Raw genomic sequence first — 23,509 nt, 5'->3', positions numbered from 1 at the left:
AACCTGAAAATTATCTTCTTGTAAATCATGCAGAAGATTTATTTCTATTAAAATGAATCTTCTACATGATTTAATAGAACAATCAGTGATTTCTGCCTTAAGGAGATCAGATGAAATTCCATGATGAGAATGAAGCAAGTTGTCTCATTACACCATTTTTGCAGTGGCTGAAACACTGAAAATACCTGAAACAAGTTTTTAATTGAATGAATTTAAATAAATTAGAAAAACAAATTAACCTAAAATTAAGAATTCAGGATAATAATCAAAATACAAAGGTGAACCATTATTTCCTTGGGAAAAGCTCTACAATTTTTATTATCTTTGTGTTAATTATCTTGGTAAAGGACTAAGCAGTGATTACAAAGTCAAAGAGATAGAATTTCACATTTTGTGCAATTCTCTTTCACTTCACACCCCTTGAGGCATTTACTCTTCACTTTCTGCCTTGCCAATTTCACGGTTCTTGGCTCGGAGCTTGTTGACCTGGGACTCTGCAATGTCAGCCCGCTCCTCAGCTTCCTCCAGCTTGTGCTGGATTTTGCGGAACTTGGAGAGGTTGACATTGGACAGCTCCTCCTGGGGATACAAAGAGAGATAAAATAGCTTTAAAAATATTTAATAATTACAAAATCACAGAATCAGCTTGGTTGGAAAAGACCTTTAGGGTCATCAAGTCCAAGATCACCAAGTGCTTTACCCGAGCAGTGCCAAGGCCACTATTGAACTGTATCATGAAGGGCCTCTTCTACATGGTTTGTGAACACTTCCAAGGACAGAGCAGGGTAAAACACCAACACAGAATTCCCCCTCCATGTGAATGGAGACTGACTGCACTCAGTAATACTTACAGCCTCCTCAGCTTGTCTCTTGTAAGATTTCACTTTCATTTGAAGCTTGTCCACTAGATCTTGGAGCCTGAGAATATTCTTCCGGTCTTCCTCAGACTAGAGTGGTTGTCAAACAGAAAAAAAAAAGTGAATTATTAGTTTTTCCACACCACAGAACAGCATTTTGTCCAGGATTGCATTGAAAGAGCTTTGGTTTTCTGGGATGAGAGTGTGTGACCTCAAGAAAAACCACCTGCTTTACCTGGTAGGTCAGCTCCTTCACCCTCCTCTCATACTTGCGCACACCCTTCACGGCTTCAGCGCTGCGCTTCTGCTCAGCATCAACCTCCCCTTCCAGCTCCCGCACCTGCAATCACAAGCCCATCTTTGGAGCTTCCCTGTTACCTCTCCAAGGCACATGCTCACTCTTGCACAAACACCAGCCCTACGCACTCTGGCCTCCAGCTTCTGGATTTGCTTCTTGCCTCCCTTCAGTGCCAACTGCTCAGCCTCATCCAGACGGTGCTGCAGGTCCTTCACCGTCTGGTCCAGGTTCTTCTTCATCCTCTCCAGGTGGGCGCTGGTGTCCTGCTCCTTCTTCAGCTCTTCTGCCATCATGGCCGCCTGAAGAGAGCAAAGGGTCAAAGCCATTTTGGGGCTGGAGACATTCTGGGGGAGAATACATCCAGAATCACCAATGAAAGGAGCCCCCAACTCACATCTGTGATGGCCTTCTTGGCCTTCTCTTCAGCATTGCGGGCTTCCTGGATAGTATCTTCCATCTCACCCTGAATTTGGGCAATGTCTGTTTCCAGCTTCTTCTTGGTGTTGATCAAGCTGGTGTTCTGTTGAAGAGCATCAACATGACCATTTTCTTTTTGTTACCTTGTGATATTATATCAAGAATATTGCATAAATATTTTTTTTAATGTAAATTGCACCATCAAGTCACATGTTATTCTGTTCTAAAGGATCTGCTGTGGCAGCTGTTTCTCAGCCATGATATGCTTCAGTATTTCAAGAACATCCTCCATAAATCTTTCCTCAAAATTTTTCAGTCAATAGAGAAGGAAATTAGACTTATAAAAATAAAAGATGTAATATTTCTTTACAGTTTTCAATGTTGTGGCAGTAAAAGTTTTAAATGGTGATATACAATGCTTATAATGACATTGTTAAATGATGTCAGTAACTGTATTAGTGTATTCCTATTTTGTTAACAATCAACCTGACTTTACAGTCTCAAATGTAGACCTGAAACCTGTTAAACTCAATTGAGTTGTAGGGTAAGAACCTCACATATCTCTCTAAAATTTATTACTTTTAAGGTATCTGCACTGTAGTCTAGTGAAATTCGTATCTGCACCTGAAAAATCACACTTAATATTTGTTATCCACAAAATAGTGTGAAAATTACAGTGTATTTTGCTACTGTTATAGTTCAGTCAGTCTTCAGTTATTTTATCTGTATGGAGAAAAGGTATAGATACTAAATATATTTCTACACTGACCTGGGTATGGAGGAGCTGAACTCTCTCACTTGCATCCATCAGTTCCTGCTCAGCCACCTTTCTCGTCCGCTCTGTCTGCTCCAGAGTTGCCCGTAGCTCCTCAACTTCAGCCTGTAACAGGTTTGCTCTGCGTTCCACCATGGCCACCTGCTCCTTCAGGTCCTCCTGTGCCCTGAGAGCATCATCCAAGTGTATCTGGGTATCCTGGAAAGAAAGACAAGAAGGACTGTGAAGTATATTTTCCTATTTTCCCTTTTCCTATTTTCACATAGTTATAGATCTGATAAAATTGTACAACAGGGAAATATTTATCTTATTCATTAACCAGTGAGCACCAGTTTTGTTGTGCCATACCTTGAGGACTCCCTGTGTGTTTCTCAGGTTCTTTTGTGCCTCGGCAGCCAAGCGATTGGCATGGCTGAGCTGGATCTCCATTTCATTCAGATCTCCCTCCATCTTCTTCTTGAGACGCAGGGCTTCATTCCTGCTCCTGATCTCAGCATCCAGGGTGCTCTGCATGGACTCCACAATTCTGAGGTGGTTTCTCTTCAGCTGGTCGATCTCCTCATCTTTCTCTGCGATCTTCCTATCAATTTCAGTCTTCACCTGGTTGAGCTCAAGTTGGAGGCGCAGGATCTTCCCCTCTTCATGTTCAAGGGATGCCTGGACAAGAGTAAATTAGAACAATTCCTGTGTGGCAAATGCTCGACCTGAAGCTCTAAGTAAAATGGGAGAGCTATGTTTAAATAATATTTAGCACTTTGATGCAAACACTCGTTTCCTCAAGTCTGAGAATGACTTGATAGTACTTGTAATGAGATAGAGGTCCAGGATGTGTAAATAGCAACAAATAATGATGTGTACCTCAGCTTCCTCCAGTGAGGCTTGGAGCTCAGATTTCTCCTGCTCAATCTGCTTCTTGAGTTTCTCCAGCTCATGAATCGCTTTTCCTCCCTCGGCAATCTGCTCCGTGAGGTCAGAAATCTCCTCTGTGGGAACAAGGACCAATGGCATGGTCGGGCACAGAGCAGAATGGGAAGTGCCCTCACACACCAACATGACAGGCATCTTTGCCCACATGCAGGCACAGAGCCATGTGAAGCGGTGGGTACTGGTGGGTGCTGAGAAAGCCCTGCCAGGAGCAGAGGGCCAGGTTGGAGGAGGCCTTGGGTGACATGGTTTAGTGTGTGGTATCCCTGCCTATGGCAGGGGGGTTGGAACTTGATGACCTTAAGGTCCTTTCTAACCCTAACTATTCTATGATTCTATGACTTACGCTGCAAGTTCTTGTTCTCACGCTTCAGCGTTTCCAGGTGGTCCAAGGACTCCTCATAGGCATTCTTCATCTTAAACAACTCTGTGCTGAGAGAGCGGGCCTCCTTCTGGGAGGCTTCCAGCTCAGCCTGTGTTTCCTCATACTTCTGCTTCCAATCTGTCAGGATCTGAAGAGAAAAGAGGTGTCAGTATGGAAGTGACAATGAGGAGGGGATGCTCTCCCCAGAAGCTCCCAGTCTGGAGCCCAAAAGACCTTGTCAAAGTTCTTCTGCTTCTTATCCAGAGCTGCACAGGCAGCATTTGATCTCTCCACGTCAATCATCAGGTCCTCCACTTCATTCTGCAGCCTCTGCTTTGTCTTTTCCAGGGAGGCACATTTGGCATTGACAGCTTCAACATGTTCTTCTGCATCCTGCAGGCGCTGTGCCAGCTTCTTCCTGCAATGTAGTAAGCACAGGTCCAGGTGAGGATGCAAATGGGAGCCAATGTTGTGCAGCCACTATGTTTTTCAGAGGAACACCCTATGCCACTTGTTTTGTGTGCTTCTCATTTATACAGAAGTGTAGGACCTCTCCCCAAAAGCCACTGTATTTCTATGTCTGAATACAGGGCTCAGAGAACTCATGCTCTGCTGTTCAGTCTTCTACTCATGTCAGCATGTTTCTGCTATTGTGCATCTGAAGAGCTTTGCTGCTTCTGCTTTCCTCCTATGCATACCTGTTTTTGGTTATGTACATTCTCTAACTTCCTGCCACCCCATCCCAAAGCAGAGCATTGACTTCTTCCTGACAATATCACAGCGGTATCCTCAAATTTCCATTCTCAGTCTCTGCCAGCCCTGCTCAGCTTCCCCTCGTACTTGGCTTCCTCCATCTCCTCCATGCGCTGAATAGCGTCCGTCTCATATTTGGTTCTCCAATTGGACACTTCACTGTTCGCCTTGGATAGGGCGCGCTGCAGCTCCCCCTTGGCTTCCTGCTCCTCCTCATATTGTTCCCGGAGCAAGTCACAGTCGTGGCGAGCAGCCTGCAAGGCGTGGGCCAGTGCGTTCTTGGCCTGTAGGGAAGAATTTTAGTATGGCAATGAATGGAAGTATCCTGGTAAATCTCCTGCCTGAAGTATTCATGGGCACTGGATTATACTATTATGAGAATGATGGCAAGCTACTGAAGGAGAAAGGAAGATCTGGGAATCTGCAGAAGACTTAATGACTAGGCAGTAGAGAAGGAAGAGCAAAGCTAGTATGAGAACAGCTGACTGCATTATCCAAGTGTTTTTTTTCTCCCTCCTGTTCATTCTGTAATTTCATATGTATCTGAAGCCCCTCCTGGACAGGAGAAATCCAATGGAGAAGACTGTGAAGCTTTCTCACCTTGATCTCTTCCTCTAGGTGCCTCTTGAGCTCCTCAATCTGTTGGGTGAAAGCCTGCTTGCCTCTTGACAGCTGAGAAATCTGAGCATCTTTCTCCTCCACCTGGCGCGAGTATTCCCCTGAGGGAAGTCAGATGAGTAAAGGAGCTTTTTTATGACTTACTGAAAAGTGTCAACCTTGATAATTAAATGCATATAAAAATATTTGGAGTTTAACAACATTTTACTTCTTCCATGGAATTCTAATTGCTTATACCTGTCCATAGCTCTGAGAATGCTGAAGTATTTATCTTGGAGGCAAGAAATGAGATACGTCATGCCCTTTTTCCAGTATCTGACTAGTCTTAATATATATTTGCACTAAGTCCCATGGTCCCTTCAAGCCTCAAGCTTTCAGAATTAGTACTATACTGTGTATGTGCTCAGGTATATCACTGTCCTGTCCTGAATGTCTCTGGGAAGAAGGATGAAGTCTAGGTTATGAAGTAGATGAATTCTTCTTTGAAACTCCAGTCATAGAATTATAGAACAGTCCCATTTGGAAGAGACCTTTCATGGGAAAGAGCACCTAGATATGGTTATGTGTCACCCTGTCCAGTCAGGTCTTGGACACCTCCAGTGATCAGACTCTACCAGACCCCTGTGAAGGTTGTTCCATCCACTGTTTGTTCCAGTCCATGTTACTGGTCCTGTGTCAGGATGCCTGTATCTCTCTGGTATGGGTAGCCTAGCACAGGACACAGCACCCCACGTGGGCCTTCAACTGTGCCGAGGAGGGATAAGGATCACCCCTTTTAACCTTCTGGCAACGCTTCTCCTGCATCTTGAGATTCTGTTGGCTGCATTTGTCACAAGAGCATATTTCTGGTTAATGTTCAGCTGTGGTTCCAGCAAGACTCCATGATCTTTCTGACCATTTTTTTTAAAGCCTCATGTCATATACAGTGTTCTCTTTAAACCCCAGAAATGTCTTACCAGATTCTGTTTGTAGCCGAGCTCTCTGAGCACTAATGTCATTAATTGTGCGCTGTTGTTCCTCCTCCTTTGTCTTAATCTCACTGAGCTGATCTTCTAGGGCGCGACACATCTTTTCCAGATTTGCCTGTTTTCATGCAAAACAGAGTGAAAGATGATTGGTGGTTCAACACATAATTACTGAGAGTTTCAAGTCTTCTCAAGGGCCCAAAATGAAGCCAATTATAGGAATGAAGGAATGGTAAGAAAAGAGTAAGGTAGAAGTAATATCTATTTTAGGAGAACCAAAGAAGTGACTAAATCAGTGCCTTTCATTTCATATCATAATATTTTGAACCAGGAAATGAGTTCCTATAGTTCTTTAGGTTAGGTACTACAAATGAATTATTCTGGTTGTCTTATACTACTACAGAAATATACAATTCAGTTCAAGTGATGAAGTGCAACTATTTATTTTTAAGCATGACTAACTTAAATTTCTAAGTTAAAATATAAATACTTGCTTATGTTTGAATCACTACAAAGAAATATTCTTTTGAGGCAGAAATATCTAGAAGGTATTTGTGTACCTTGGCTTTGGAGACGGACTCCATGTTACTGGCCAGGTCGTCGATCTCCATCTTCAGCTCGCTCTTCTCCTTCTCCAGCTTCTGCTTCACTCGCTGCAGGTTGTCGATCTGCTCCCCAAGCTCAGCGGTGCTGTCCGCGTGCTTCTTGCGCAGGGCAGCAGCCGTGGCTTCGTGCTGCAGCGTGGCCTCTTCGAGGTCACGACGCATCTTCTGGAACTCGGCCTCACGCTTCTTGTTCATCTCGACCTGAGCTGCTGTAGCCCCTCCTGCTTCTTCCAGGCGCTCGCTGATCTCCTCCAGCTCCCTCGAGAGGTCAGACCGATGCTTCTCTGCTTTTGCCCGAGAGGTTCGCTCTGCCTCAATTTCCTCCTCCAGTTCCTCAATACGAGCCTGGAGAATGTCAGGGACCATTCACACCCGTGTCCTCCTCTTACCTGACCCGGGTGGAAGGGAGAGGATAAGGAACAGAAACTTGCCTGCAATTCTTTAATCTTCTTCTGTAATTGCATGCCCAGGGCTTGTTCATCTTCATTTTTGCTCTGGATCTGGCTGATTTCAAAGTCTTTCCTTTGGGCAAAGAAAACCATGTTAGCGCTGAAAGAAAAAAGACAAGTGCAACAGGCCAGTGCTCAGGTGCCCCACAGCCACACTTACTTCTTGAGTTTCTCATCCAGTTGCTGCTTATCATTTTCCAAATCCATGATGTTGTCCTGGGCCAGCTTTAGGTCCCCTTCGAGTTTCCTCTTGGCTCTCTCAAGGTCCATGCGCAGTTTCTTCTCTTGCTCCAGGGACCCTTCCAGCTGAAATGAGAAAGACCATGAATACCCTGTCCACCAGATCTAACCCCATACCTGCCTTGTTCTTGCTGTATGCCTATGCACTCACATCGTCCACTTGCTGCTCCAGCTTGGTCTTAGCTTTGGTCAATGTATTGACTTTGTCCTCTTCTGCCTGCAGGTCATCCAGTGTCTGCTGATGGGCCTCTTGGAGGGCTTTCTTCTCTTTTGTCAGCTTGGCGATTGTCTCATCCAGGGCTGCCATCTCCTCTGTGAGGTTTTTCACCTTTGAGAAGAAAGGAGGAAGTGAACACAAAGGAAGTAGGTACAGAAGTCCTGTAACAGCACAGATCTCTTTTCTAGAGCATGAGTGACAGGTTTTGCCTCATACCTTGTTTTCAGTGGCATGTTTTTCCTTCTCAACCTTGGCCAGTGTTAACTCAAGGTCATCAATATCTTTCTTCAACTCTGAGCATTCATCCTCCAGTTTTCTCTTTTTGGCTGTCAGCTCAGCATTCATCTCTTCTTCCTCTTCTGCTCTCTCTGTCAGCTCCTTAATTTTGCCTTCCAACTGGATTTTTGCTTTGATGAGCTGTTCACATCTTTCCTCTGCATCAGCTAAAGCATCAGCTTCCTACACATGATTGAGTTAAATGAAGTAGTTCTCACAGAAGTGTTTTTTCTTACTGATTTTCAAACCAGGAATTTTTATTTTCAAAGAAGTCCTTTGTAGTTAAAATTCATTACTGTTCAGTATCTGTTTGGCTTGGACTTCATCCATCCCAGAAAATAAATTAATATATTATCACATTATGGGTAGAGACTCTTAGGATTCTTTAAAAAGGCTTTAATTGCTCATGCAAATCCAAAATTAATTTATTTCCTGATATCAGATATAGCAATATTACCCTTGCAACTTTTTATCGTTTTACTGATGTTGCATTTGACTCGCCTGTAAAGTGGTATAGTCTTCTACTGAAGAGACCATCTAGATTAGATCATTATTCAGGCTACATATTAGGAAAAAATTCTTCATTATGAGCATGGTGCGACACTGGCACAGGATGCCCAGAGAAGCTGTGGCTCCCCCATCCCTGCCTGTGTTCAAGGCCAGGTTGGACACAGGGGCTTGGAGCAACCTGATCTAGCCAAAGGCATCCCTGCTCATGGCAGAGGGCTGGAACTAGATGAGTTTTAAGGTCCCTGCTGACTCAAACTGTTCAATGATTTTATTATTCTATGATGCAGGCAGATTTTGTAGGATACAGTCTTTAAAACCTGAAACATTTAGCTGAGAAAACTATTAAAACTGTTCCAAAAAGATTTACTGAGCATGAATTTAATTTTTGGTTTTGGACAACTTTGTATTAAGATCTCTTTCAAAGAGAATAGTTGAATCAGGCCTTTTTCTAGCCCTTGTGGTGAAGAAGAGCAGTTTGGAAGGGAGAACCGTGTATATCAGGGTAGTATCAATTACCTGGGTTTCCATGCATTTTAAGATGAAATTTATTAAGAAGTAATCTTTATTGTCTACATACTGCTTGTTCTTCTCCTCTTAGTTCTAGTGAAGAGCAATGATACTACCCAGGCAGAAGACTTTTTAAAGTACAAGAAGACAGCTAGGTTGGGGTTTGTGTTGTGTAGATTTAGATATCTGCCATGATATCAAGATACAGTCCATTCAACAACAAAAGAATATTACATCTTTAAACCAATTGTATCATACTCTAAAAGGATGAATTTCTCGATGAAGAGCAAGGAGTATCTGAGGCTACTAGCTCATATGTAGACTTTAAAAGTGTAGACATCAAAATGGGGTCAGATGAATTGTAATCATTGCTTGAAAAGTCAGTTTAAGAGGATTATTGTTGTTACTTTTTTATTTCAGGGAAAAAGGGGAGGGCTCCACTTCCATCACTGTTTTTTCCAGAGGAGGCAGGGACAATAATTGCTAGAGAAATCCCTGACAGTATCACACACTCCTACTCCACCTGAATCCACTTGTGATTGTTCAAGTAAAAGGTGTTAATAGAACCTCTAGACTACCTTCACTGATCAGATTATAATATATAAGAATTATATAGCACATATGTGCCACACATATTTTAAAATGTCATAATGTAAAACGTAATATATACTCACTGGAAAGTGATGATTTTTCTCTTTATTGAAAATATAAGGAGCCAGATTCAATAATTCATTGTGAACTGATTAATATTTCTAGATTTTCCTTGCTATTTTGTAAAATACATTTCAAAAATAGATACTGTTTGTGATAATGTGCCTCTTAATGAAACCCTTGGAATCATTTTAGAGACAACATCACAAGCCAAAACCATTAACAATACTCACAGCCTGTACTTGGAGCTGCAGATCATTTTTCTCCTGCACCAGTTTCACCATTTTCTCCTCCAGCTCCTTCCTCTTTGCCTCAGACTTTGCAAGCTCTTCCTTGGTTTTCTCAAACTCTTCCTTCATGTTGGCCATCTCCTTCTCAGATTCTGCACTCTTCAGCAAGGGCTTGATCTTAAAGAACAGCTTCATCCAAGGCCAGTGCTTCACATTCATGAATGACCTGACATTGTACTGAATGCAGAAGATGGACTCCCTGAAAGGTAATAAAAATTTTATCTATTGTTATATTTATGATACATATTTAATCCTATATCTTGACACATATAACATGAAGTTCTATGTACAATACTTTATATATCACTGTGCATATAAAATATTTATTATAAATTATTAAGTATATATTTCTTAAGTATATTTAGGATATTTAATATATATACATATGTATCTCTGAGGAAAACTCCCTAGTGTGATGCAGATTATCAAACATTATGAACACTTTTGAAGTACTTATGAACACTTCTGAAAGATGTTTGGCTTGCTTTCACGGTCAAAAATGGAGCAGCTCCAGAACTTGACTTGATTTCTTTCATGAAAGTTATCCAAGGGAAGAGTACACTTCTCTTGTGCTAAAATTATGTCTTTTTCACCTTTGATTGTAATGGTGACTTAAAATAATCAGCTTTGACTAGATATCTGGTTTCTGGACATACATATAATGTAACCATTTACTGAATTTAGGAAAAACTAGTACAAAGGGTGATATAAGTTAAAAATGGTGATGTTTCCCCTGTATCAGGACTTTATACTCTTCATCTACTGCAAGGGTATGCTCCCAAATACATCCGTATTGGTAAACTGAATTAATGATAAGTAAATGAGATTTGGTGAGAAGAAGCTTATTTTCAGTTTTCTTCATGTCATTGATATCTCATGAGGATTGGCCCAGCAAGCCAAATAAGTATCTACCTCCTATCCATCATTTTCTTGAACTCCAGTCTCATCAGGTAGCCCCGGCACATGGCTTGTGTGTGGGTGATGAGCTGTACCAGCTTCTCATCCCTCATCTCCTCCAGGAGTCCCAGCAGCCCAGCTTTGAAGAACACCTTGAGAAAGGGAATGTTGCTGCACATCACTGACAGGTAGAGCAGGAACAATACATCAGTCAAGCAGTATTTGTACCTTTGTGTGACCCAATTTGTACTGGGTGTGGTCCACATCAATGGATCCAAGGAGCTTCTCAGATGCCTTCTTGTTGTCCATGAACTGTCCCTCTGGGATTGCACTGGCATTAAGCAGCTTGTACCTATAGGATGAAGTAGAATTTGAAGAAATTCAGATTCCTGAAAGCTCAATCAAACCTGTACCAATTGATGCCATTGTTAAGATTCTTGGAAGGGAGACCAAGAGAGGAAGAGAGGTGAATAAGTCTGAACTCTGTTCCATTCTTTAGAAATCACATTTGCTTGGGTAAACATATATTTTTGAGAAAAATTTGCACTTTTCTTAATCTACAAATTCTTGACACAGGATGGGTACAGATTTCTATTGGGAACTGACATATTTCACATGCCCTGTTATCTAATGCCTTATCTCAAAATAGAATCATAGAGTAATTAGGGCTGGAAAGGACATTAAGATCATCTAGTTGAACTTTATGTGCAAGAACAAAATACAGGGAGAAGAGAAACCATTCTTCATCCAAAATATTGACAGTATGTACTCTGTGAGTACTGCTGATACAGAACAAGAAGTGAGATCTTTTAATTTTATTTAGTTTTCCAACAAGTTAGTCTAGAATATGCTATAGATTCTTTATTCACATTTCTCTGCTGATGGCTGCAAGTTACCTTCTTTAACTTGCCTAGAAGTTAAATAAGTCTGAGTTAGTCAACTTCTTTTCTGGATAGTTAATTAAAAAATGCCTTATCCCATATCAGAATGTGAATCAAGGACAGGAATAAATAATTTGAAAATTCCTCTTCTTTTAGTTAGCTATAGAAAGAAACCTGATGACTAACTTGGACCATTGACCTTTTTATGCCTAAAATGTAAGTACAATAAACTCCTCTTGTAACTCCCACGGTAGTTAAAATAATCAGGAAATGCAAGTTATTCAGTATTTGTGGATATGGTGGAGGGTGGATGACATGGAATCTGACCTTTGCTTGAAGTCTGCATAGACTATTCTGCTGGGGAATCCTTTCCTGCAAATTCTTATCCCTTCCAGTACGCCGTTACACCGCAACTGATGCAGCACCAGCTCATGTTCCATGGCACCTAATAAATGACATAATGAATTGCTAATTCATTGTACTGCATGGAGAAGAAGAAATTTATTGTATCTTTGAACTTTAACAACTTACCGGGTGTTTTTGTTTCATTAGGAATGAGGCATCGCACAAAATGAGGATGTGTGCTTCGCAGATTGCTCATCAGCTTGTTTAAATTCTCCTTGAAGAGCAAGAGCAAAGACTTGGGTTTAAGAATGTCATGTGTACAATATCACTAATAGATGGAGTAAAGACACTGCAATAAAACCATCAGCAGTATTTTCTTTTTTATCAAATTTTCATGCAGTTCTGAAAGAATACTTCTGAGGATTCAATGAGAATCCTTTGTTAAGAAGCACATTCCTTTATTTTTTCTGACAATAAGGATTTTGCATATGAAATTAATCTAAAACTTTTCTGAACTAGATTTTCTATCTTCTTTTCAGAAAATGAGAAAGTTATAATAATTATTCTACTGTACCCGGAAAACAGCTGAGACAGTTTGGAAGGAAGCACCCTTCTTCTTGGCACCCTTCTTGCCGCCACCACCACCACTCTCTAAACAGTAATATAATTTTTGAAACAGAGAAGAACATCAAAAGCATGCGGTTAGAATCTGAAAAAAAAATCTGTGCTCATCTTAAATTATAGAAAATATAATAACATGATCAAAATTTGCAAATGTATACAGTGTTACAAAGGGAGACTCATAAAAGTTACAGTGGGAGACTTGACTTGTTCAGATGATAGCATAACGAAATCTAATGTCTTCAAGTTGAAGTTCAGAAAATGCGAACATAAAATGTAATACTTTGCATAGTAAGATATTTAAGGATTTAAATACATCCCTAGTGAATATACTAAATGCAGTCTTTATGGATCTTCACATCTAAGGATGTGCATAAATTTAGCAGCACATTGATACATTTGATTGAGTTCTTGAAGTATTTGGGAATGCCCCATATTACAGAAATCTGGTTTGTTGGCTTGTCTACGTTAATGCTGTAGTACAGCTGCCTGGTCTTTAAACCTACAGATATATTAAGGTTTCTAGGGAAATGTAATAGCCTTTATTAGTCTGAGTGACTGAGTTCCAAAAGTCAGATGAGATTTGGAGTTTTCAGTTTTTAAATCTTACATGTTATTTCAAAATGTTATTGCAATCTTTTTTTTTTTTTAATTATAGTACAACTTATTTAAAAGGAATCACCTGCTTCCCCGCCACCAACAGAGGCGAAGAGTAAGGCCAGTGTCTTCAGGGATGACTTCTGGTAGAGCCCCACAACACTTTCATTCAAGGGATCCTTGTTCTTCTCAAGCCAGCCACTGATGTTGTAGTCCACTGTGCCAGCATAGTGCACCAGCGAGAAGTGAGCCTCAGCCTTGCCTTTGGCAGGTTTAGGCTTCTGGAAGTTGTTGGACTTGCCCAGATGTTGGTCATAGAGCTTGTTCTTGAAAGAGGTGTCAGTTGCCTTGGGGAACATACACTCCTCTTCCAGGATGGAGAAGATGCCCATGGGCTGGGAGAAGAAGTAGCAACACGTGATGAATGAAAGTGTGGAAGCAAGAAGCAGGCAAAATGTATATGAGAGAGGAATGGAAGATAAAAATCATAAAAAACCCCTCCTCAAAATGTGTAGTCTTATATTCTTCCAGAATTGGCATTTTGTTAGTGGATATGCCATCAGTTATATGAAAGCAAAATCACCAGTAAGTTTCTGATAGATCAGACGTGTGATGTAATAAAGACCTAGCATCTAGAAATACACTATGTGCATGATAGTTGAAGACGGAAAGCAAAAGAAATGAAATTAGGAGCATTCTGACATAAGGGTTTATGCTTCCTTAATGCTTTTTCTTGGGAAGAAGACAAAAAAAATTCTTTATGTATATATTAAACCAGAAGTTGCTCAGTGCATTTACTCACTCAGCATGCATTAAAAAATACACACGTTTGAGTATGAACTCCAGAACAGTGGCTAGGACTGACATTTTTGCCCCATTTAGGTCATGTGTACTATCCCACGAACAGTGTAGTAGCAGACAAATTAAAATGTATGTGCAAAAATGATGTTAAGTGCTGTGTTAAGTGTGGATACCACACATTAGAGTGGTCTAATTTGAGCACAGAAGACTTCTTTTACATTTTACATCTGGAAAACTATTAAGTGTGTAGGGCCCAGAACCTTCTCAATGAGCTCAATGCAGGCAGCCAGGTCCATCCCAAAGTCAATGAACTCCCAATCAATTCCTTCCTTCTTGTACTCCTCCTGCTCCAGCACGAACATGTGGTGGTTGAAGAACTGTTGCAGTTTCTCATTGGTGAAGTTGATGCACAGCTGCTCCAGGCTGTTGAACTGCAAATGCAGAGATTTACTTACTTGTGTTCCGTTTCAGAAACACTTTTCATCTTCAATAGGTTTTATTTTTAACTCATGTTTGAGGTCCTGAATTCTAGTCATGGGACTGGACAGGTGTCTGGCACAGTCCATCCTCTAATCTACCCTTTCAGACCCTAGCACTTTCTTAATGTGTCTCTGAGTTATGAAATGATTTACAGAGCTTTGTCCAAGTCCAGCTTTTCATCTGCTTGAATTTGTCGATATGGTCAATCTATTTACAAGTATTCAGAGCATTCCCAATGGCTTCAGCATTGCAAAAATCTTCCTTCAAGATGGCATATTTTAACTTCCTCAAACTCTGTTTCTGCTACCTATCAGCTGTTCTACATCCCTATATCACTTTTCAATGCAATTTGCACTTTTGCATGCAACAATAGACATCTCTAGAAATCTGCAGCCCTAGTGGGATAATACATACTATGAGAACCAGAAGAGTGCCATTCCTACAGGAATGTCAGGATTGTCCAATAAATAAAGACAATCCCTAATTAAAAACAAACAAACAAACAAATCCAACCCAATACTATTCCCATTTCTTAATGCCCCTTTCAGGAAACCTGTATGAAGATGCTCTCCTTACATCAAAGATCTCAAAGCCAGCAATGTCCAGGACACCAATGAAGTACTGTCTGGGCTGCTTCGTATCCAGCTGTTGGTTGATACGAACAACCATCCACAGGAACATCTTCTCAAAGACAGCTTTTGCCAAGGCACCCACTGAATTGTATACCTAAAAGAAAAGAAGGTACCATCCAGAGCAAGAGAGGAAGTTCAGAATTTTTAACTCATGTCATTTTTCTCTATCATCACTTGTTTCTTACCTGCTGCACGGTTTGACCCTTGGTCACATATTCATTCCCAACTTTGACCCGTGGGTAGCAGAGGGCCTTCAGCAGTTCAGCTGAATTCAGACCCATCAGATAAGCAGCCTTATCAGCAACTAAGGAACCAAGCATACAGCAGGATTAACTCTCCAGTAGACCTATTTTGTCATTCAGAATAATTTCTGCAGAAGCTACATATATTTGTCACATACTTCAAAATATTGTAATTTTTCTTGATTTACTGATTTTTTTCCCGTTTAGTTTAGACAATTTGTAAATGTAAAGGTTCTTCTAAACGCCTTTAAGATGAACATGTAAGTTTTTGAAACTAATGACCAGACACAAAAGGGCATAGGGCCATGAATGCAGGTCAAACAAGTCAAAATTTCTGGACAAATAGAAAAGGGAACTGGTTGGTATTGAAGTATACTGTACTGAAAATTGTAGTCAGTGAAACTGTACTGTCATTAGTGAAATAGAGATTAGTGTAGTATTACAGCAAAAACACGAATACAGTATCTCCTACAACTTTTATAGTGGGTCACATTTCCTCCTAAAGAGACACTCATAGGTCTTTTTGAGCTCTCATTTCATCTGAAACTAAACTATAAAATATAAGCACTGTAGCACTGGATATACACTATCATCACTTTCCAATTTGCTTCCTGTCTTCTCACAGCAAAGGTGATGGCAAGTAACAGTGTTATTTACAGAGTCATTGACATAAGAAGCCCAGACCTCATTATAAATATATATTTACAGATGCTAATTTTAAGCTGCTTCTACTTTATGTGGTATTTATAACTATTTAATGTACATTTATCAATAGAAAAAATAAGGTACGAAACAAGAACAAAATTGGAACTTACATTTTATTTCATTTTTGAAGAGTTATATTTTTATAATTATATAGTAATCTAATACTATTCTATTCATCTGTAATTCTTTTGGTTCTATTCATGCAATGACCAGTTATTATTTTACCTATTTTACTATTACTGTTCATCATTATCAGATTAATTGCAACTGTATTTCTGCCAGCCATTTTCATTTGTCTTTTCTAAAAGAAACTCAAACCACAAACATTAAAAAACAACTGAGGAAAAGACTCCTTGATAGTTCATGTTTTCAATACATGTAAATAACGCTGTTTTCATAAAAGTACTTCCCTAAACTTTTAAAGGAATGCAGCTGTGAACAATTATAGGCAAAGCAAATGTGATAGACATATCTTTAAATGCCTATTTTTCAAACATGGATGTGTTGAGACATGTTGAGACTCTACGGAAAATGCAGAACATATAAGCCACAGATGCAGCATTAAGTGATATTCCTTTTTAGCAACCCCATGTATAATGAAGTAGCACAATGCTCAATTCAAGCACTGTGACTTGTCTTAAGCCTCAAAGAGGAGCAGTTTCAGGATTCTGGCTTCTTGGCAGGCTAGGTCAATGATTCTGACCATTAATTTTACTGCCTGTGTTGATGAGTGCTCTGGTCTATACTACGCTCCAGTATAGGTTTTGCTGGTACCTTCTGTGCCATCCGGCTCTGCCTGCTCCTCACGTTGCTTCTGCTTAAACTTCAGGTTGCCATAATGCATGACAGCCCCTGTCAGCTTATAGATGGCTGTCTTCTCATCAGGAGTGAAGCCCAGGATGTCAATGGCAGTCTAACAAAAGAATCAGGAGAGTAAGTAGCATGCCTGGTAAAGGTAAGAGTCTGCGTAAGATAACTTCAGTGCATTACTTACATCTGTGGCCATCAGCTCTTCCTGGTCATTAATGCTGGGAACCGTGATCTCACCTTGACTCACATACAGATAGTCATATGGGTTGGTGGTGATCAGTAACATCTCTGGAAAGAAGGGCAAACCACATACAGATCAATGGTAGTTAGCACATACAGAGTTAAATGTTGTTCTGTGAGCTTTGTCTGTAGCAGTTAGTGATCTTGCCTACCAATGAGCTCTGGCTTCTTGTTGGACATGATCTGATAGAATATGTGGTAGCTTCTTTCTGCCTTGAGCTGGAAAGTGACTCTGGACTTCTCCAGCAGATCTGGCAAGGATGGTAGGACAGAGTTAGAGCAAGAACCGAGGAAGGCTGGAAGGCAAAGGATGAAGCCAGGAGGGCCACTTACATGTTTCAATGTCTGCAGAAGCCAGTTTCCCCGTGGCACCAAAATGGATTCTGATGAACTTACCCTGAAAGAAGCAGAAAAGCCAATGGAGATCTATTTGACCAATCCTGATAGCAAGAACATTTGAGTCAGCTTGCTGACAGCTAAAAGTAATTTAGTGCCAGGCGACAACTTACAAAGCGCGAGGAGTTGTCATTCCTCACGGTCTTGGCATTACCAAAAGCCTCCAGCAGTGGGTTGGCACTGATGATTTGATCCTCAAGTGTCCCCTAAAATAGAAATCTTGTTGTCATGATATAGCTCATCAATGAATTTGATAGTTGCGGGTTCCTACCCCTAGGATCTCACCTGCATTTTGCCTTGTGCCTGTGGCTCTTCCTTCTTCTTGTCCCCACTCGCTGCAATTGTTGCAAAGTACTGGATGACACGCTTTGTGTTCACAGTCTTCCCTGCTCCGGATTCTCCGCTGTGCAACCAACAAGAGAAGCAGAGAGCGTGTGGTTAGGAAGGAGGTCCCCTGGCACCGGGCAGCCCCGCAGGGACCAGAGCAGGGAGTGTACATACGTGATCAGGACTGACTGGTTCTCGCGATCTATGAAAGAGTCAAAATGAATCATAGTATTAGTTGTTGTCCCAAGGGACATTAAACTGAATGAGAAATAAAGGAGAAGATGTGTGGAGGGGCCTCCTGGCGCTTCTTGCCTCGGTAGGCCAACACCACCTCCGGGTTGTACACCGGCAGCCACTTGTAGGGGTTGACGGTGACACAGAAGAGACCCGAGTAGGTCTGTGGGGAAGGGAGACAGCACGTTGGCTTCCACTTAGGCTGGCAGAGCAGTTCCTCCCAGCTACCCAGAGGAAGACTGCTGCTGGTACTTACGTAGATCATCCAGGCTGCGTAACGCTCTTTGAGGTTGTACAGCACAGCGGGTTCATGGAGGTGGGTCATCATGGCCATGTCCTCGATTTTATCGTACTTGGGAGGGTTCATGGGAAAGATTTGGTCTTCCTTCACAGTCAGGGTCTGTCAGATGGAGAAAGAGATGCATATATGTCAGCTAAGAACTGAGAGTGGGAATTACATGCAGTTTTTAATCTTAGATCTTTCCTCACCTCTCCACCTTCAGTCTTGACAGTGACCTTCCCTGATTCTTTGCTCTGGATTGTCCCTTTCACAAAGGATTCCTTAGGATGCACCACAAAGACTGATGTTTTGGCATCAAAAGGCCTGTTCTGGGCCTCAATTCTCTCCTTTTCTGATTGATCTTTTTTTTTGTAACAGAAACCAAGTAATCTGGTATTCCTTCACTACTTTAAAAGAAACCCCCAAACAAAATGATAACCCAGTTTATTATTGCCAAATAATTGTCTTGACTGAAAAGTTTAATGCAAATCTTTCATGAAAAGCCAGACTTTATATTGTTCCAAAATTAATACTGCTACAAATTTATATGTATATATTTTTCTAGATTGGTTTATCTAGTTCATCACCTAGAATCTGGATTTTGAGGAGCTTTTCTGAATTAAGAAGCTAATTTCTGTATTAATACCTTCAGCTATGGCAGACCTCTAGGTGAAAATCAAAAAATTGGTTAACTTTTCCTTTCAAACCAGTTTCACTTTGATTGCAAGAAAGAAATTCTGAACTTAGAATATTTTTAAACTAGTTTCTGAACCCCTTACCATCTAGCAAACTCCTCATTACAGTATGTCCAGCCTAACAGAAATAATAAGTTATTAATAATCACAGTTTCTTTGCACTTTATAAACCTTGTTCCACTCAGCATTCCACTGCTTGCACATGAACAGAACTGCTTTGCCTACTTAGCTAGCAAAGACAGAGTTTGTGAAACAGCTTATTGTCATAAATTCAAATGCATGGGTACAATCTCCTGACTGATGGTTTTGTTTCTAACTACATGATTTTTCACTTCATCAAAATGTTATTAACCAAATGAGACTATTTCACAAAATAATTAGGTAAGGTTATAAAATGGACCCAGTCTTTCACCAGCATTTTTATCATTGCCTGTAATATCTCACATTTTCTTACAAGATTCTTAGCAGGAATAGCAGTAGCATATTATATATATTAGGAGATACTATAGTAATGTGTATTATGTAAATTGCATGTATATTGTATTTATTTTATTTAGATATTGTATGCTATTATTACATTTTATCATTATGGTATTATTGCAATTTATAGTATATATAGTAGGTTAGTATACATTATCTTAGTATGTAATACGTGTCAGTAGGCTGCCTTTTTAAAGTATTTTTTTACTATTTTATATGGTTTTTTTTTTCCCTGAAGTCAGTGATTTGCTAACTTTCCTCCACTTACTGAAGGCATGCTAGTTATGTTCTTTACACATCACAGCTTGTTTGCATTTTATTATTTTGAGAGATATAATTCAGTGACAGTATTTGTTAAAATTTATACAAATTAATGTCAAAAGTAAACTTGACCAGTTAATTTTCCTGGGTGCAAATATTTAAAACTTTGAATGTAGTTGCTGTTCCATCTCTTTCTTTAGTTATCCAAGAAGGTGTCATCCTGTCTTCATTTCCCCGTGACTATGAATATTTGCCTATATAATTATATCATAATTGTGCAATATTTTCATAGGTATAAGCAAACCTATAAGGAAGCTCAGACTGAAATGTTTTCTTTTAGCACTTTGATGTTTTGATACACAACATTCTAACCCCACTCCCCAAGCTTCCCTGTGAAAAAAAAGAGAAAACATTAAGATAAATATGCAAAATATGGCACTCAACAGCTACTGCTAGTGACCCTTGATGTTTGAGATAAAGAATATATTTCATTTATGGACAAGTAAGTGAAAGCTATTTCCTGATGGGGCTTTTCTTCTCAGGACAGTTTCTCCTAAGCTGAGGACTTAATGTCTGTCAATATAGGAATTTGCTGTCTATGGGAGAATCCTAGGGAGAATGTCGACAATGCAGCAGTGATTAGTACTAAGACCTGTCTTTGAGAATCTTGTGGCAAAGATATCAGCAATCCAGCCCAATTATTACACTACATTTATACAATGGACGTAAATATAAGGATCCAGGGATTGCCAGCACACCTCTCAGAAATCCTACCAACTCTGTCCCTGAAGAGTGAATAAGTCAGTATCTTACCTTTCGTGGTACAAGATGAATGGCTTACAGTCTGGAAGCTGTTCAGTATAGTAAAATAGAATTAGCAACTTCCTTACTGCTGCACAGAGAAAATTTAGACAGAAAACATATGGATGCCTTCAAAGCTGACTGAAAATCACAACTGACATTGGCAGACCCCATTGAATGAAGGTGAGCATCTGTAGGAATGCACTGGTGCTTGTGAAGTGCAGGGTCAGTTTCCCTTCATCCCCCACCTCCCCAATCTAAAGCCTTTGAGACTCTTACCTTAGAGATTTCTGAGGAAGGACAAGACACACTGATCCCAGGGTACTTTTATATGGTCTGATCTGCATACGTAGCCACCACCGCCTCTTTCTTAGGTCAAAACATTTTTGGCAATCTTAACTGCTAGCAGAATTGCCATTCATATTAGAAGTAAATGGATATAATTAGACATAACAGATCTGTGAATCAATCTCCTATAAATAATTTGACAAGAGAGTCTGAGAAGGGGGTGGGGGGAGGCAGAATGCTGTGCTAAAGGAGATGAAAAGGGCTACATTGATACTGTAATCCATCAGATGCTGACTCGAGCAGACAAAGTGAAGAGTAAGAGGCAGTGTATTGTAGTAGCAAACATAGGGATGGAGAGGTGAAGGCACAGGCTCTGCATGCTGCAAATGCTCTGAGTCTGCAATGTGAAAGAGCATGAGGGGTCCTGCTGAGGTGCAGGATCACTGTTAGAGGAAGGAAATCCATATGTAAGAAGAAGCATCTGAATAGGAACAAAAGTCTCAGGAGTGAGAATCAAGGGATGATACGAATGACCAAGTAGTAAAATGGACCTTAGCCAAAACAAGAGAAGCAGGGGGAAGGATGAGTCTGAAGGTAATGATAAAGAAGGTGTGATGATTTAGGGTGGGATAGAATTAATTTTATTCACAGTGACTAGTATGAGGCTGTTATTTTGGGTCTGTGCTGGAAAGGGTGTTAGTAATAGAAGAATGTTTTCCTTATTGCTGAGCAGTGTTTACACAGGGTCAAGGGCTTTTCTGCTTCCTACCGCACCCCACCAGCAAGCAGGCTGATTAAGCTGGGAGGGAACACAGGATGGACAGTTGACCCCAGTTGACCAAAGGGATATTTCATACCTTAATAACAACATGCTCATCATATGGAGGTGAGGGGGTAAGGTGGGAGTGGGGGGAGAAGGAAAATGGGAACGTTCATTGTTAGCAGTGTTCATCTTCCCAAGTAACCACTATGCTTGATGGAGCCCAGCTTCCCTGGAGATGGCTGAACACCTGCCTGACCATGGGAAGTGGTGAAGGAATTGCATGCTTTGCTTTGTGTGTGTGTGCAGCGTTTGCTTTTCTTGCTAAAGTGCCTTTATCTCAACCCATGAGTTTTCTCATTTTTACTCTTCTTATTCTCTTCCCCATCCCACTGGGGAGGGGGTGTGTGGCTGTGTGGGGCTTAGCTGCCAGGTGGGGGTAAACAACAACAGAAGGTTATTGATTAAGGAATAGGAAGTAAATAGGGGTGTGATTCCAAGGGGATAACACTGGGGCCAAGGGGATAAGACAGAGGGGCCAATAAAAGGGTGAAACAAGTTAAGTCTAGAGTTGAAGATAGAAGTCTCTAAGTGTGAAGTCACCAAGTTTAAATCCCAGAGGAAAGGCACAGAAATCCAACACTTGTTTCTGGAACTGGAGGGTTTCAAAAGTCATACGAACAGAACTATGGAATCACTGTACTGAACTGAAGGCACGTATCCTGTACGAAGCAGCAGAAATAGGTGCTGTCTCGACATAGGGGAGTCATTCACTACTGTTTTGCTGGGTGATAGTGCTAGACAGAAGGAAAGGATTAATAAATCTGCATTATCTAGAAGAGAATCAATCACGCCCCATGCTAGTCTGGAGGACAGGCAGTTATAGTCAGAAGGAACACCATGCGAAAAATGCAGTCTACTTTGCTGATCCCTGGGGTGTTCTCCACCTACATTAAGGAGGGGGATACATATATTCTGCAACAGCAGCAGCACAAGTAGGGGAGTGATGAAGAGGTCAGTGGGACCTTTATTGATAAACGATTTCCTCCCCATGCAACAGTGTTCTTTCACAGCACTTAGAGGCTGGCTGGAGGGCTCGAAAAGATATCCAAAAAGGACACATGAAGGTCAGCTAGGGATTGGCAATTCTGACAGGATGACCAAAGATGCTTAGCACTTGCTTTAAATAAACAGCAAGTTTGAAGGTAGCTGCTGAAGCTTGTCACATATGCCAAAAATACCAACCAAGTCAATCTCATACGTTTTCTCTGTGGATTCCCAAAAGAAAATTTATTTAACAGTAATAGGAGTCCCTATACAGTTTCACTTCTAATTTATCAGAGTCCTTAGTCATACTGAATGTAGTCCCAAACCACCTAATTTGCTTACGCATCTGTAAAAGGTGATAGTAATTGGATACAATCAATGCTGTACTTGATCTTACATTACATTTGTGATCAACATGTAAATGTTGAATGTCTGGTTCAGCTTAACTCAAAATACTATCTTTGGGCTAATAATCTAGTTTTAGGCTAATTAACAGGCCTGGTATGCTCTGTTAACCTGACCTGCCTCACAACAGGCAGCAGCAGGAGTGGTGACCACCAGGCAGGACCCAGAAGTCCAGCAAGCTTAAGAGTTAAGCTCAGCCAGTGGTCACTGAGAAGGTGCTCAAGGATAGTATTCTCTCGGTGGGAGGCAAAGAAAACAAAGTCATTTCTGCTGGCCAGAAAGGACGCGGTGACCCAGCAGAGATCCCTCAGAAACACGTAGGCATCCAGGCTCTGGTGAGTGCTGGAGCCTGTCAGGGTTGTTGGGTGGTAGCTGTGCAAGATGTGATCATGTTGATGATTTGCTCTGCATGGTGGTAGAAATACAGGAATTCTGCGAGGAAGCAGCTATGCCTTTGTTATGGATCTGGAGACTGGAATAAACACTGTTTCCAAGGCCTGTTCTTGGATGACTCTGCATTAGACTTTCCCTGGACAGAGTGAAGACTCCTAGAAAGGCAAGGGAGAAC

The 23,509-nt window shown here is 40.8% G+C and overlaps 1 protein-coding gene across 1 annotated transcript; it reads right to left on the bottom strand.

Moving 5' to 3' along the window:
• Positions 1-414: 414 nt before the first annotated feature.
• LOC134159535 (myosin-1B-like) lies at positions 415-18,557 on the bottom strand. The gene is given in 38 exon segments (XM_062610588.1): positions 415-579; positions 852-947; positions 1,093-1,197; positions 1,284-1,454; positions 1,550-1,675; positions 2,342-2,545; positions 2,696-3,004; positions 3,206-3,330; positions 3,618-3,783; positions 3,870-4,053; positions 4,476-4,672; positions 4,989-5,107; positions 5,963-6,089; positions 6,532-6,921; positions 7,008-7,098; positions 7,186-7,331; positions 7,417-7,593; positions 7,699-7,941; positions 9,660-9,915; positions 10,629-10,765; positions 10,842-10,965; positions 11,822-11,939; positions 12,026-12,113; positions 12,414-12,490; positions 13,125-13,452; positions 14,119-14,289; positions 14,915-15,064; positions 15,156-15,274; positions 16,692-16,830; positions 16,912-17,015; positions 17,120-17,218; positions 17,301-17,364; positions 17,477-17,569; positions 17,649-17,766; positions 17,865-17,904; positions 17,946-18,087; positions 18,181-18,324; positions 18,414-18,557. Coding segments are annotated over 37 exon segments (5,604 nt in total). The 5' UTR covers positions 18,292-18,324; positions 18,414-18,557; the 3' UTR covers positions 415-429.
• Between the last annotated feature and the right edge of the window lie 4,952 nt (positions 18,558-23,509).

Source organism: Pezoporus occidentalis, unplaced genomic scaffold (assembly GCF_034315485.1).
Source record: "Pezoporus occidentalis ecotype Australia unplaced genomic scaffold, CSIRO_AGI_Poc_V1 ctg148, whole genome shotgun sequence".
In the NCBI taxonomy this organism is placed as follows: domain Eukaryota; kingdom Metazoa; phylum Chordata; class Aves; order Psittaciformes; family Psittacidae; genus Pezoporus; species Pezoporus occidentalis.
Note: the sequence above shows the minus strand (reverse complement) of the source record. Positions and strands in the feature narration are given on the sequence as shown.